This window comes from Buceros rhinoceros, unplaced genomic scaffold (assembly GCF_000710305.1).
Source record: "Buceros rhinoceros silvestris isolate BGI_N320 unplaced genomic scaffold, ASM71030v1 scaffold4151, whole genome shotgun sequence".
Taxonomy (NCBI): domain Eukaryota; kingdom Metazoa; phylum Chordata; class Aves; order Bucerotiformes; family Bucerotidae; genus Buceros; species Buceros rhinoceros.
The window spans coordinates 16158-30449 of record NW_010394684.1 but is presented as its reverse complement, the minus strand read 5'-3'; the positions used below and the strand labels follow the sequence as shown (position 1 = coordinate 30449).

The window sequence follows — 14292 nt, the reverse complement described above, 5'->3', positions numbered from 1 at the left end:
CTGCTGAAGTTTAACTCCTGCAGTGGGAGTTTGGATAAATGCCTTTGGCTGGATGCCTCTGTTTGAGGTTGCTGAGGAGACGCGCATCTTACAGTCCTTACCTTACCTCTGATTGTGTGGCCTCGCTTCACAACTCGTGTGTGTTTATAGGACAACTCTGGGAAAGCCATAAAGCACAGAAGATGCACACAAGTTTACAGCAAGTGATTTCCACGTTGTTTCTGTGCTCTGCCGCTAGCTAAATCGTAATGTGTAGGGGAAGCGCTCGGCAGCAGGAAGGATCTCTTCTGACAGAGCAAATCAGCTCAAAATCTCCTTGCGGGAGAAGTTAAGCGCAGCAGACCCAGATCTGTCAAAACTACACTGATTTCATCATCAAAGCAGACAGTGTCCTCTCTTCTGCTGTTGGCAGAGTGGTATGTGTTAACCCCTTACCCTCTTCCTTTCTCAATCCATATCCTTTAATTGCCTGTTAATCAGATTAGTGTGCCTGACTTCCTCCTCCTCCTTGCTGCTGCACTAGCCAGCCTAGCTGAGCCAGTTAAAAGTCAGCATTGGCAGATATGACAGATTTTTTATTTGATTTTTCTCCTCCTGCTGCTCCTCATTTGACCCTTCCTTGTACATCACCGGTAGAGATGCTCGAAGATTATATCTGTTTCCTTCTGCGCAGGTACTGCATTTGGCACTCCTGTTCTGCAGCGAGGGCTGATGCGTCAGCGCTTTCATTTGAAACTACTTGAGAGAGGTTTAGATGGGCCATAAAAATGTGGGCTAATCTGAAAGCTGATGTACAGGTAGCAGGGCATTGATGAGTTGTGGAGGTGCAGCTGACGGAGACATCTCAAACGCATTTTCTGGCACTGCTGTTGTTGCCAAAATTTGTTTTTTTCATGTGAACAGTAGGTTAGGAAGAAGAGAAACAGAATCAATGCATCAGTGGAGCTTAGCTAAAAAAAAAAAAAAAAAAAAAATCACTGGAGGAGACATTTATACTTGAGAGGAGCAACTCTGAGAAATTGTCCCTATCTTAGAAAAGATGTTTCTCTTCTAAGAGTGATTGAAATGCTGCTTAAAAAAAAAAAAAAAAAAAAAATCACTGGAGGAGACATTTATACTTGAGAGGAGCAACTCTGAGAAATTGTCCCTATCTTAGAAAAGATGTTTCTCTTCTAAGAGTGATTGAAATGCTGCTTAAAAAAAAAAAAAAAAAGAAAAATATTGAGGATGCTTGAAGTGCAGTGGAACAGCTGATACCTAATAGTCCTGGAGCTGGGTCAAGGAAAGACAGATCTCAGCAGCCTTAACACCAGCAGTACATGAGAAGTCTGAAAGCAGCAAACATGACACCATGAGCCTGAACTATTGATGTGAAACAGTACCTGCCTTCCAGCGAACAACGTGACAGTCAATCCACTTACCTTAAATACTTACCAACGTGATGTGTAACAGCCAGACACTTCACGCCTGAAAAAAAGATTGCTGCTTCTTCCTTGTTTCTCATCTCAAATAGAAGTTTAACTCTCTAACATTCATGCAGTGCTGGACCGTCCTGTGCCATAAGCGATACACCCCTGTGTCGGTGACCAGCTGTGGCGGTGAGTTCTGTGGGATTGCTCCGTGCCGGGGCTCTGCACAGGGAGGACCTGCCTGTAAAAGTCTCATTCCCAGACTGTCATGGGCTGTGTTTTCTTTTCTCTATCAGTTTCTTTGAAAGGCATTGCTATTTAAAGACAACAAATGTTACTCCCGAGCATGCATGTGTAAAAACATACTTCACAATGTCTCACCTTGTGGTTCCTGCACGTTGCATAAGAATTGCTGTTTAAATTATGGTGATGTCCTGGAAGCGGCATGATCATCTCTTAAAGAAGTGAGCTAACTTACTTCCCCATAAACATGTGCAGGGCAGCAGGTAATAACTAAAGCTACTAGAAAATGCCCTTTTTTCTGCTCTCATGCTTTTTTGAGCAAATTCCCAGTAGACAGAAAACGGCATCTCCTTGGTGTTAGCTAAGAGGAAATCTTCAAACATGAAATAGAGCAAACCCCCCTGGTTTTGTGAGTTTTGCCGGTAAAAAAAAGCAGTCTTTATTCAGGTATTTTCCTATTTCTCTTGCTTACCATCACAGTAGGTGGAAATCTTCTGCTGAAATGGGGTGCGGTAGTGCCTGCGATATCTGTATCTCTGGGGTCTTTAGTGTTGTTCTTGGCATGTCCTCAGGGGGAGAGTGGATTTAAGGAACTGCAGAACCCAAGTTGATGAGACCCTGTCTGATGATGATATAAGTAATGATGAAAAAGCGATGATGAGCATGATGAATTCCTAAGCATGGAAATACAAGTCCTCACACCATGCAAGAAATCTTCTAACCATCAAGAACACGTAGCTGTCATGTCTAGGGCATGGACCTGCATCCAGCGCCAACCTCTTCATTTTGCTCTGCTATTCTCCTTTCTAAATGCCTTAACACAGAGCAGAGTGAGATGCAGACAGGCACGTGGTTTCTTTCACGATCCAGTTGGCTCGTCCTTGTGAGAGTTGTCCTGGACTTCTGCTGGTTCTGCTATAAATGTTTCCAATAAATTGAGTCGTGTGACATCAGCCTTGCTCTGCTTCAGGGTTTTTGGAATATGTGTGATCCTGCCCGCTTATGATAAAGAAAATAATCCCCTTGGGGGAGGGTGAGTTAACAGAATATTTGAAAGTGTATTTTCCCTGAGTGTTTCATCAGTTTTCTGTTTTGATAATTGCTGCTGCTTTGAAGTAATGCTCGTGGATGGCATCTGAGTCTAACCACCAGTCCTAGTGGATCTGAACCTTCCTTTTGACGGTATGAATGATGCTGATGATAATAATAACACTTTGCACTTCTGTAGGTTAGACTTTCCCTAGGAGATTTGCAGAGTCCTTTCCAAACCTGTCATCTGGATATAATAGGGGATTTAGGTCAGGCTTGGCACTTGCTGAAGTCTCCAGTGCCTACTGGTTTCCATGAAGTTTGACTGGGACCTCTTTTCCCACCTTTGCATTTCACCTGATCCGGGTCATGCAGATGTGTGGTGCTGCTGCTGTCCAGAGTCACACACAGGACCCCCAAGTCCTCCTCACTCTGTTGCTGGAGCATCCATGCTCTGTCCTTTCGTAGGTGACCAGAAGCTAGTGAGGATCTCCAGCTGCTTGGGATTGGTTTGTGAAGGGATTAAATGCAGGGCCTGATGTCAGTCCGTGGGACCACAGCGCAGCGAAGGCGCATCTCAGCCAGCTCTGAGCGGTCCATTGTGGCTCTCCCCAAACTGCCCTGCAGCACAAGCACCCCATGCCTGTGCTGGGGCTTCCCTGCCCTCCCGCTGCTGCTGCTTCTCTTCTCAAACACAGCCTGATCAGGTTTTCAAAAAGCAGGAGAAGATGCAACTATATTTTTTTCTGCAGAGAGAAGATGCCAGTGAGCTTTGACATGCAGGCAGTGACATTGTGGCTCTCCCCAAACTGCCCTGCAGCACAAGCACCCCATGCCTGTGCTGGGGCTTCCCTGCCCTCCCACTGCTGCTGCTGCTTCTCTTCTCAAACACAGCCTGATCAGGTTTTCAAAAAGCAGGAGAAGATGCAACTATATTTTTTCCTGCAGAGAGAAGATGCCAGTGAGCTTTGACATGCAGGCAGTGAGGGTTATCTTAGGGAGAGAGCCACATGTGTCAGTCATAAGAGATTTTAACTTCCAGGAGCTGTGTGAGTCCTGTGTCAGCCAGGCTGAATTCTCAGGTGGGATTTTGCACTGTCTGTAGCTGGCAAGGTGGGCTGGTGCGGTTTAACGTCGATAGCCACAGCGCCAAGTCCTCCTTGTGTGACCTTGGCTAGTGCCAGCATCGTGTCACTGTTTATATCTGCTTTCTGGATAAAATATGCTATGTTAATGAATATTACTTGTTCATATAAAAACGCCATGAAAAAATCATCTCCCTCCCTGGTGTTGCTCCAACCTTGGAAAGTCTAAAGAAAAAAATATAAGACCCAGTACCTCTGCACCACATCCAGCGGTTGAGCCAGATGTCACTGAGAGCAGCCCTAGACTGTGTCACACAAGTGCTGAGGATGAGCAGTACAGGCTGATACCTCTGGGAGTATCTGGGACTGGGTGGTCTGGCAAAGATTGCATGTTATAAAACAGGTCTGAGAGGGAAGCTCATCAAACCTGGCAATGGGAAGAGTTGCCTGCAGCCTGTGCATGGGGTGTAGCTGGGGTAATGCATTGCTTGAACCTGCTGCTGCTGTGGACAAAGTGGATCCTGGTGTTTTTCTGCAAACAGTCTGCTTAATCCCTGGGGAAGACAGGTTTCTAATTGAGGAGCTGCACGCTGTGTATTCACCCTGAGCTCTGATTTATGTGTGCTGCTATTGCAATACATATTCATGACATTTTTTGCATAAAGTAAAGCAAATTATTGTTGTGAAAATATATAGGGCAAGAGTCCCTTCAATTTGTTACCTCCTGAAGAGGTGGTAAAATGATTCAAATGAAAAGCAAAGTGACAGGCTTGGGTTTGTGTTAGTCTGGGAGGGAAGAGGAGGTGATTCGTTAGAGAGCCGTCCTTTTGTGGTAGGGGTGGGGAGGATTAGATAGACCCTGTCATTCGTACTTGAGTGTGTCCCCAGATCCCTCTCTAGCACCCATCACTGTGTGACATTGGTTGTTATTATCAGCTATGTTATAGTAACCGATGAGGTTAATATGAGACATTCTGCTCACGTGGTGTGTACGGTGAGGGTTAACGTGGCTTCAAATGTATCTGGAACCAGCTTTGCTGTCTTCACGCTGTCCTTCAAAAAATGAACACTCATTGGAACACGTTGTGTGGTGCCAGGGCTTTGGGGTTACCGCTGAATCCCGAGGCCTTTCAAGACCTTCATTAAACTCTCATCCTACAGCTGTAAATATTTTATCCACTTACAAATCAAAGTCTTTTGGCAATTCATAAGCAGAGAAGGGGGTTGAAATTGGTGTCTCAGCTGGATAAATTGCTCCACATGAGTTGTTCGCCCAGCCCTGGAACTGACCCCTCTGTCATTCAGGATGAGTTACTGGACTTCAGGTAACTTGTGCTGCCTGCCTAGGAATAAAAGACCCTTGTCCTTCAACAATGCTGCCAGAACCAGGCAAATCAAAGAAACGAGGGAGAGGTGGCGCTTTGCAAGCATGAGGCTGATTTCTGATTAAATGTGAGCTTTTAGCATACTCTGTAGATGAGGTATGCTGTTAAATTAATACACTGTGAACTCTAAATAATTATTTGAAAGAAAAAAAAGAGCTTGAAGTGATGGATTATTTGCCTGCATGCCTGCATGTGTCCTGAATGGAAGACAGTTTGCTACTGCTTCTCTCCTGGAGAGAAAAATACTTTGAAAAAGACTTTGCCTGGGTATGTTGTGCAAATTAAACCTTTCCTTTTCCATTTGAATTATAAAATGTTTCTGTTTGTTTTATACAGCTTTTTGCTTGGCTTTGGGAAGGAACATGATGTTATTTACTGTGCTTTCGCCTGGTACTTTAATCTGTTTTTCAGTAGCAGAACAAATTAACTGTTTTTTCATCTCTAGTAAGAGTGCTGTGGTTCAGAGCCAGCTTAGCATCGACACAAAGGATGCTTTTAATCACTGCATCTTCCCAAGCTCCCATCTTTAGTGGATTATTTTATTGTTCTTCCTCTGATTTGAGATGAAAAGCGGATACGTTTAAAGTGATGTATTTACAATGGACTGGGTGTGAGCACCTGAGAGCTAATGCAGTCTGGCTTTATACAATTCAGGGCACTGCGTGTTGCTCCAGATCAAACGCTCTGCCAAAGCCAGCGTGTTCTGATACATGTGAGATCCTTTTAAGTGGCAAATGCTGCGCAGGCAACCAGATAAGCAAGGGATTATTAATACCGGGAATTAGCATGCTGGGAAATGAGAAAGCTAAAGAATGCTCCTGAAAGGGGGTGGTCATCTTTGGGAGGTTGCGTTGTAGTGGCAGCGCGCCGTCCTGTGAGCTTAGGAAGAGTGAGACGGCTCACCTTTCCTCTGGTAGAGAGGAGCATGCAACTACTAAAACAACTAGGAGAGAGAATAACAGAGGGTAAAAATGATGATGATGATAGTAATAATACTAGCAAGAGTACTAATGAGAGGTGATTTTTTGCAACAGTGGTTCAGGAGGCAACAGAATCCTCTTCTCCGAGTGAAGCTCCATCAGTCTAGTCATACAGAGATGTTCTGGGCAATCAGGGAAAGCCTTGCCATCGGTAACCAATCCTGTGTGTCCCTGAAGGTGTTACACCAGGAGCTGAGAATGGAAGCGGTGGAGAGCTTTGGGGTGTTACAGGTAGATAGCTTTGGATGACACTTTCCAAGCAGATCCTGCCAGAAGGAATCGCATGTCCTAGTAGCAGTGAAGTGCCCCACACAGCCATTTTCTTCTGCCACTGACCAGCATTATCACAGAAAAATATTATTTCTGCACTGGAAAGCTGCTTATCAAAACTTTGCCCAGACCTGATTATTTCCTGAGTCTTTGGAAAGGATTTAAAGAGAGATCATGCTTATAAATTCACTTGCATTTTTTCCCCTGCTGCCTTCACAGTGAAAACCTAAAACCTCACGTAAAATATTTGTTTTTACTCAGTCTTCAGTTACAAATCACTGGATTTTTTTGTGCTTTCCCACTTGTGGTGTTTAAATATAGACTGTGCCATGCATAGAAAGGCATAATTTTTTAAAGCTCGATAAAAAAGAGAATACAAAGCTCTTAATTTCTCTTAGGTATTTCTGTCTTTGGGCTGAAATCAGGAGGAAAACGCTGGAAGCAGAAATGTATCCCCCTATCCAAAAGGATAGTCTGGACCTTAATTAAGCTTTTCAGAAGTCAGAATAAACATACTGTAAATTTTATTCCAATTTTAGTTCATATCCTTTGTCCCAATTGTAACAGTGTCTTGACAAAGGCAGGCATAAAATTCCTGAAATAAAACCAGATGCTGTGGGAATTGTGTGAAATAGTTTCACTGAGGTGAGAGGACACTTGGAATATTATTTCCTTGGCTATGAAATGGAAACCGTTTTTAGAAAATGAACTGGTTTTCCTACTTAAAAAGCAGATAGGCATGATAGGTGCTCGCTGGAAGGCGGGCCTGTGCAAGTGCCGCATTTTTCACTGCATTGGCTGCAGAGTTACTTGGAAGAAACACTAAAACTTTCTCCGTGTGGAAATGTTTTCATTGGTTTCACACAGCTTCGTGGGTGATGGAAAGCCGTGCCTATAATAGATTCTTGCTGCAGAAGAAAATGGAGTAGAGGAATTTTATAGTGCCTTGAGCTCTGTTTTGTTTGAATGTCGCTTGGTAGTTCCATAGCTCAGGGGACACTGGGATTTCTTGGTGGTCCTTCCCTGCTTCACACCACCAACAGAGGCGGGGGCTGGACCCATCTGCCTCTGCGGGCCATACCCCTCCCCTTCCTAGGGTCAAATAGTTTCCAGCAGCTCTGAGTTTGATGAAATATCCTCTTTCTGTGTAACAGCTCCAAAACACCCACGTGGATATGGGTTGTTTGAATCCAGCTGGGTAAGGAGTTGCCATTGTGGTCCAAGGTCTTCAGCGCTGAAGATGTCACTCTGCTTCTGCAGGCACCAGGACAAGGGGGAGGTTGAGCTGGGATTTGTGGGAGCAAAGTCTTTTGAATACTTACTACAAACAGCTCCTAAGCATGAAAGCATGTGAACAACAAATGTTCTCTTTTCCTCTAAAGAAGGCACAAATGCAAAGCTGGGAGACCCTTTTCCACATTTTTCCTCCAGCTTGGGTGGGACTGGCTTCTCAGTAAGACAACCTAGACAATATGTCTGTCCCCAAATTCCAAACAGAACTAGGGACTTGGAAAAATACTCCTCTGCAAAAATACTCTTGCAGAAATTGCTTTCATGAAATTTCATATACATATATACAAGTCCCAGCTTGGCACTGTGCTATATAGCTATAAGCAGTTGTTAGAATTAATTAAAATATAATACATGGCCTGGGAAATGAAACTCAATTTCCCATTCAGTCTTTAGCCTTGTTATTTCATTATGAACATGGTAATAAGTGTTGAAAATGCAGGTGAGTATAATACAAATTAAAGGGAGGATGAAGTATTTTCTAAATTTATCTGGAAAAAACACAATAAGGACTGTGGCAGGTCAGCTGATATAGTACTAATCACTTCCCAACCCCTGTGGCTGGACTTTTGGGGTGCTTGAATGGCTGCCTACTTGATCAGGAAGTTTTGGGCATTCTAGGCATCATGCCCAGCAAAACCAAAAGGTTTCATTAACTGACTGCTAGTGCCTAGTTTTTCCAAGTTAGTTTTCCTGTAAAACTTTTACTGAAGCACTTTTTTCTTTTTTTCCGCATGTAAAATAATCCACGCAAAAAGACCCAAAGTGTTTATGCACTGCGATTGCTCCCTGTTGTCTTTACGAAGTTCAAACTAGTGCAGGAAAATACTAACTTCTTACGCGGAGCTAGCTAACAGTTTATTTCTGTCTATACAGCAGCCAAGAAGTTAGCTGCCTGGCTCTTTCTGTTACAGTTTTTTCCATCATTTTGTTGTTGTGGATCTGAACTCCTGTTGACTCTCAGGCTTGTTTTTTGCCAGCAAACAGGCGCATCGTACTGAGCTTGTGTAGAGCGCGGTCAGAAAAATAATAAAGATCTGGCCTAAGCTGTGGGCTCATGGATGGATGCAAGCTGCTGTGGAAGAGAAGATGTAGCCAGCTCGCTGTTTTTATAGCTGGTGTAAATCATTGGATTTGGCATGGAATGAACATCCTATAGTCCTGGTGAGGTATGAGCCTATATATATATATATATATCATACGACGTACCCGAGATGTTGGCGTCTGCCAAGGACTTTGCAGTGGTTCCTGTGGCAGTAGGGTGAGACTGGGAGTTATTGTCTGAGCTGCTGTTTGCTGGAAATAGCCATTTCAAAATCTATATTTTCGTCCACTTTCCTAAATTGGAATGAAAATCTATGCTGGAACAAATTTTGTGTGTTTAAGGCATATGTTTGAAAAACTGTGGACGCTTCGGAATTTAATTTCAAATTGAATTGTGTTAAGTTTAGCGGGTTTATATTTATGACTTGTACGTGGTCATGAAAGTCATAGCAGCTGACTCATGAAGCAAATGTTGCAGGATTGCGGTACGGTTCAGTTGTACCATGTTCCTGTATTTTACCTTCTGGGTTTTTTTCTAAGATACAGGAGTGTTCCTGTGCTTAATACTGTCCTCTGTGTCCAGAGCGGATGATCTCTTGCTTGTTTTTCAACAAACTATTCTAATGCTAATAATGAAATGATTGCAAAATTATACAAAAAACGAAAGAAGAAAAAAGTGATGTTAAAATCCCAATGGGGAAATTAATTTTTGAATAGCTGAATTTCTGAAGATTTTCAGGAACGCGTTTGTTGTTGCCTTGCCTCTGAATTCAAGCAATTTAAAGTGTTGAATTTTTCAAACTTTAAGTATTACCAGAAGCGCATATTCATAATGCCCCTGTGATGGAGTTTGTTTCTGAGCTATTCAGGGTGGTCACTTACCAGTAAATACTGAAATACAGAAGCAGGGGGTCAAGTCAAACTTCAAGACTTTTTGGAAGTCCTGAATAAAATCAGTTTTACGATCTGATTTAAATCTTTAATCAAGATTCCATGTTAAAAAAAGCCACCACACATCTAAAAGGACATTTTGATGAGCAGTCTTGGCTCTAGTGATGTCTCATAAGTGAAGCAGCAAGGAGCATAAATGAGCCCTATCTCCTACTTTACCTTTTCTCTTAATATCACAGTTGATAAGTTTTAAGTACAAGCAGTTAGAGGAGGAGAGGGAATGGTTTGTCACAGCAGCAGCAATGTAGCAGTGAGGACCACAGACCTCTCGCTTTCATCACTAACGTGTTTCCAAAGCCTGTATTGAAGTCAGAATGGATGGGGACTACTTGAAAAATAAAACTGTAAAGAGAATTTAAATAGCTGAAGATATTTTTTTTAATAGAAAGCAAGGAAACAAATTCAATGTGTAGCCCATCACAACAAAGAGTATTTGCCTTCAAGGTTGTCTAGATAATCCCTTTCCTTCTTGGCGTTTGTGTAACCTCCTGTCACTGTTCCCCCAGAGTCTTTTTCTTTCTCTCTCTTGTCACTTTGAAGTTTTCCCTGGTTTGAATACCAGCTTCAGCATTTCCTACTTTTGACACTTACTCAGACTGGTTTGGACAAAGGCGATAGATTGACAGTGGCCTTTATCTGAAAGCAAAGTATGAATTTTAGTCAATAGAGAATGAGAGTTGCTCTCAGCTTGCATTTTGTTTTTTTTTTCACCTCAATTAATTGTGGGCAGAAATTGATGTGCCTGTCCGGGCAGAGTGGTACAAGACGCTGCCTTTCAGTTCTTTGATTGAATTCCTGTATGCAAGGGACCTTTTGGGCTGCCGTGAATGCCTGATTGTATCACACGTGAAGGACTGAGCATCCGCAGACCAGTCATACTGAGTCTGCTCGTGACGCCCCCAGTCCTGCCCAGCATCTGAGCTCTTGGCAGCCACTGCTGAATACATGGTTATATATTGGAGCTTAACATTATTGTGAAAGTCAGGGCTGCTTTGGATGGGGAGAGGGAGATTGGGGTAGCATTAGTCATTGACACTAGGGAAAATAAACACCAGGTGTTTCTTTGAAGATGGCTGTTTCCATGGACCAAGTCTTGCACCAGCTGAAAATGTCAAAATCTGGGGGTCTGAAGCCAGAAGTGCTGAGCCAGCATGGCTTACTGTTTCTATCGTCTGCCTGTTCACAGCTATAGTATTTTCAGAGGGTAAATTGAAACGACAGCCTTTTTTCCTCCCTGATGATACTTGATAGAGTTTAACATTCTGGCCAGGTCCAGGCTTGCCTTTCTTTCCAGGGGCATCATGAATTTACAGTGTTTGCTGCAAAACAGGGTTCGAAGCTGCAAAATGACCTTTCTGCAACCTGGATATTGTCAGTTTGAGCCTCCTGATCAGGAAAGAAGATCCATTCCCCTGTCCCTTGTGAGCCTTTTTCAGGGAATTTGTCCATCTGGCTGTGGTTCTTTACTGTCTCATAGGTGTGAGCAGGCACATGCTCTCCTGCGGGACAGAGAGGGCCTATAAATAAGCAAAGAGCAAGTTTTTTTTTCTTTTTCCCCTCGTAATTCCTCCCATCCTTGCTTATTCTCTGCAGAAAACCTAAGATTTCCCCAATTTCCAGTCCATTGGAAGGTCAGTCCATTGCACAAAACCAGCACCTGAGTTTTGGGTCGGGATCCTTCTGGAATTCTGAGTAACTCAACTATTTTGTACTTTGGTTCCCCATCTTTAAAATGGAAATGAGAATTTTTTTTATTGTGCCTTTTTATGCAGCACAGGAGCAGCAGAGAATATGTTTGGACACAACGCTCAGCCAATCCAGCTTCCAGTTAATTGCCATTAATTCAAAGAATAAAAAGCACGTTACCCTGAGCTGCCGTGCCTTTTTATGCAGCACAGGAGCAGCAGAGAATATGTTTGGACACAACGCTCAGCCAATCCAGCTTCCAGTTAATTGCCATTAATTCAAAGAATAAAAAGCACGTTACACTGAGCTGCCCAGCTTCCCTGGCGCTGTCTGGTGAGGATACGCGAGGTTATCCTCACTATGTAGTTGTTATGGGCTTGTTAGCGTTAACAGTACTGTCAGCGTGGAGGATCTGCTGAGCTTCCCACCCCGCAGTCCTGGCTGAAGGTCACCGTGGGTGTTGGTTGCACTCTTGCCAAGCTAAATGGTGGTTCTGGCTACCAAGCTCTTAATTTTCCTTTCGCTCCTCTGCAAATCAAGCTTCAAGGCCTTCACTTAAGTCCTCTGTGTCACCCGCACCAGCAAAAGGCCATCTGGAGCATGTTTGTGAGACCCTGGGGCTGCCATGGGGTGATTGGTGCCCTGCACATGTCCTGCCTCAGCCCTGTCAGTGTCACTGCCTGGGCTATTCACTCCCCGGGGGCTGGGGGTGCCGGCTGGATACTAAACTCATGGAGCATTTATGAGATAAATGAGCAGCGTGTATTTCAGGAGGACATTGAATGTATTTTCATGAGACTGAGCTTTCAGGTAGGGTAAGAATGAGGATTTTAAGTGCTCAGTTGTAGCCAGGACTGCTCCAAAAGCCATCGTGAGCCATCACAGCCGTGGCTGTGCAGCAGTGGAAGCTCAGTGACACTGAGTGTGCAGCATGTGGGGCATTTTGGCCTGTTTGTGATCTACTTTTGAATATTTATTCTGTTATGAGACTCATACTAAAGGAAATAATAAGACAAAATAAGCTTGAGCTGATGCTCAAGTTGTTGTTGCCAAGAGGCTGTCAGGGGTTGGGAAGCCTTTACATGGCAAGACAAAAAATCAAACCCATGAAGATGGGATTTTCTCAGTTACTTTAATTTGCAGGGTCCACATGCTGGAGTTGATGTGCACGGCAGCCCCGGGAGCCCGTTTGCTGAGCTAAGCAGCAGCGCAGTGCTTATTCACTGGCTTCCTCTTAATATATGCAATAAATCATCATGGACTAATTAAGCAGCTCAATTTGTAAAAGAGGCGTAAGGGAATTGGATACAGGGCATTTGTTTAAAGAGCACAATGCGGTGTTTTGTTTTGGGCAGCCGACTCTTGTGAATCCCGCCGTCCCCTTGACACTGGCAGCAAATCTAGCGAGCGTGCCTGGCGGCAGCATGGCTCTCCTCCCTGTTATGCTGTCACCACCTTTCAGACAACAAATAACTTTTAACTAAACTGGAGTGCCTTTGAGAGCAAGAGGAAACACTTGTTTTTGAGGTGACGTGGTACCTTCTGGCATAGAAACTGCCAGAATTGCTGAGTGCCAAAATTCCCAGTGCCAATCAAGCAGCCGACTCCTGTGAGAACAGCTCGTCTCTTAAGCAGCTTTATTAATCCTGCAACTTTGTTAAAGTGAACTGGGCTCAGCTTGCCTGGCTTCAGGTGGATCTCAAAGGGGCCAAGATGCCATGATTCAACATGTGTTTTCATGCAGAAACTGTCGCAGAGATGGAATTTGTCGCAGGTGATCTAAGTCTTACTCAAAGTCCTCATCTGAAAGGTAGAAGAAACCCTTGCAGGATGTGAAGTTGCCAACAATTCACAAGAGTTTGGCAGCATTTATCAAAAAAACCCTTCTGGTTGCTTTAGACTGTTCCTCTGATGGTGTCTGAGGGTGAAATGGCAGTGGAGAGCCCCCGTGTGGGACCAGCCACGAAGAAGGGGAAGATGGAGACGGAGCAGAGACTCTTGACGCTGACAGCTGGGACAGAGGGAAAAGTAGCAGCGCTGCAGCCGATGCTCATGGGAGAGGCTCTCGGTAACTGCTCAAGCTAATTACAGCAGGGTTTTTTGACCCAAAGGGATACTAGGAACTATTTCAAAGTTGTCCTAGTACCTGGAACATTGCTGAGAAACCAGAGCCCTAATGGTGTGTTTGTTTATCCAGATTCTTCTGGTTGCTCTTGTCACAGCAGCCATCCAGGTTGATATATCTGCTGTGTAGTCTCTCACATGCGTTACGTGGGTGTCCTACTGGAAATCACGTCTTGTTTACTTGCCTTTAATAGTCGTCTTGGATGAAGTGTGTTCACAAAAGGGATAAAAAAGTGAACAAGTAAGAAAGTAAAATTCTCCCTACCAGGAAAGACATCTGGAATGACTGGCAGTAGTAAGTGTGTACCTGCACTGCATGTGGAAAATATTTTGACAGTTCAAACTGAAAGCTGGCTTTGGAGTTTCAACTCTTTTTTTTAGTATACTGATTTTTTTTTTTTTTTAATAGAACCATGGTGTGGAACACAGCTTTGATGCTTTAATGGAATCTAGGGAGCTCGATAATATGTTTCAGGTTTGGATAAAAGAGAGGAAAATTGCTTCTAGCACTTTTTATGCTCAAGAAAAACAAAGCCCGAATCATCCCTCTGTGATGTCTTATGTATAATATTTTATCAGTGTGGTATCTAAGTGTAGCTTTGGTAGAGCTCGCTGAGACTTCTCAGCTCAGAGAGGGGATCGGAGAAAACTGGAACATGCTCTGAGTTACTTTATATTGACCTTCCTTTTAAAATAAAAAAGAAAAATTGAAGAGAGATCTAAGTGGATGTGTTGATTTTCAAGGATGGCGTGCCCATAGTTCATTGCAACGTGCAGGAAGACAAGCGAAAGTGGC

The 14292-nt window shown here is 43.7% G+C and overlaps 1 protein-coding gene across 1 annotated transcript in view; it reads left to right on the top strand.

Moving 5' to 3' along the window:
• WBSCR17 (Williams-Beuren syndrome chromosome region 17) overlaps window positions 1-14292 on the top strand; it is a gene marked incomplete at its 3' end in the record, with an annotated part of 162185 nt that overhangs the window by 147342 nt on the left and 551 nt on the right. Inside the window, exon 7 of the mRNA XM_010145291.1 lies at window positions 13906-13971. Within this exon, the coding sequence (XP_010143593.1) occupies window positions 13906-13971 (66 nt within the window). The remainder of the gene's footprint in view (window positions 1-13905; window positions 13972-14292) is intronic.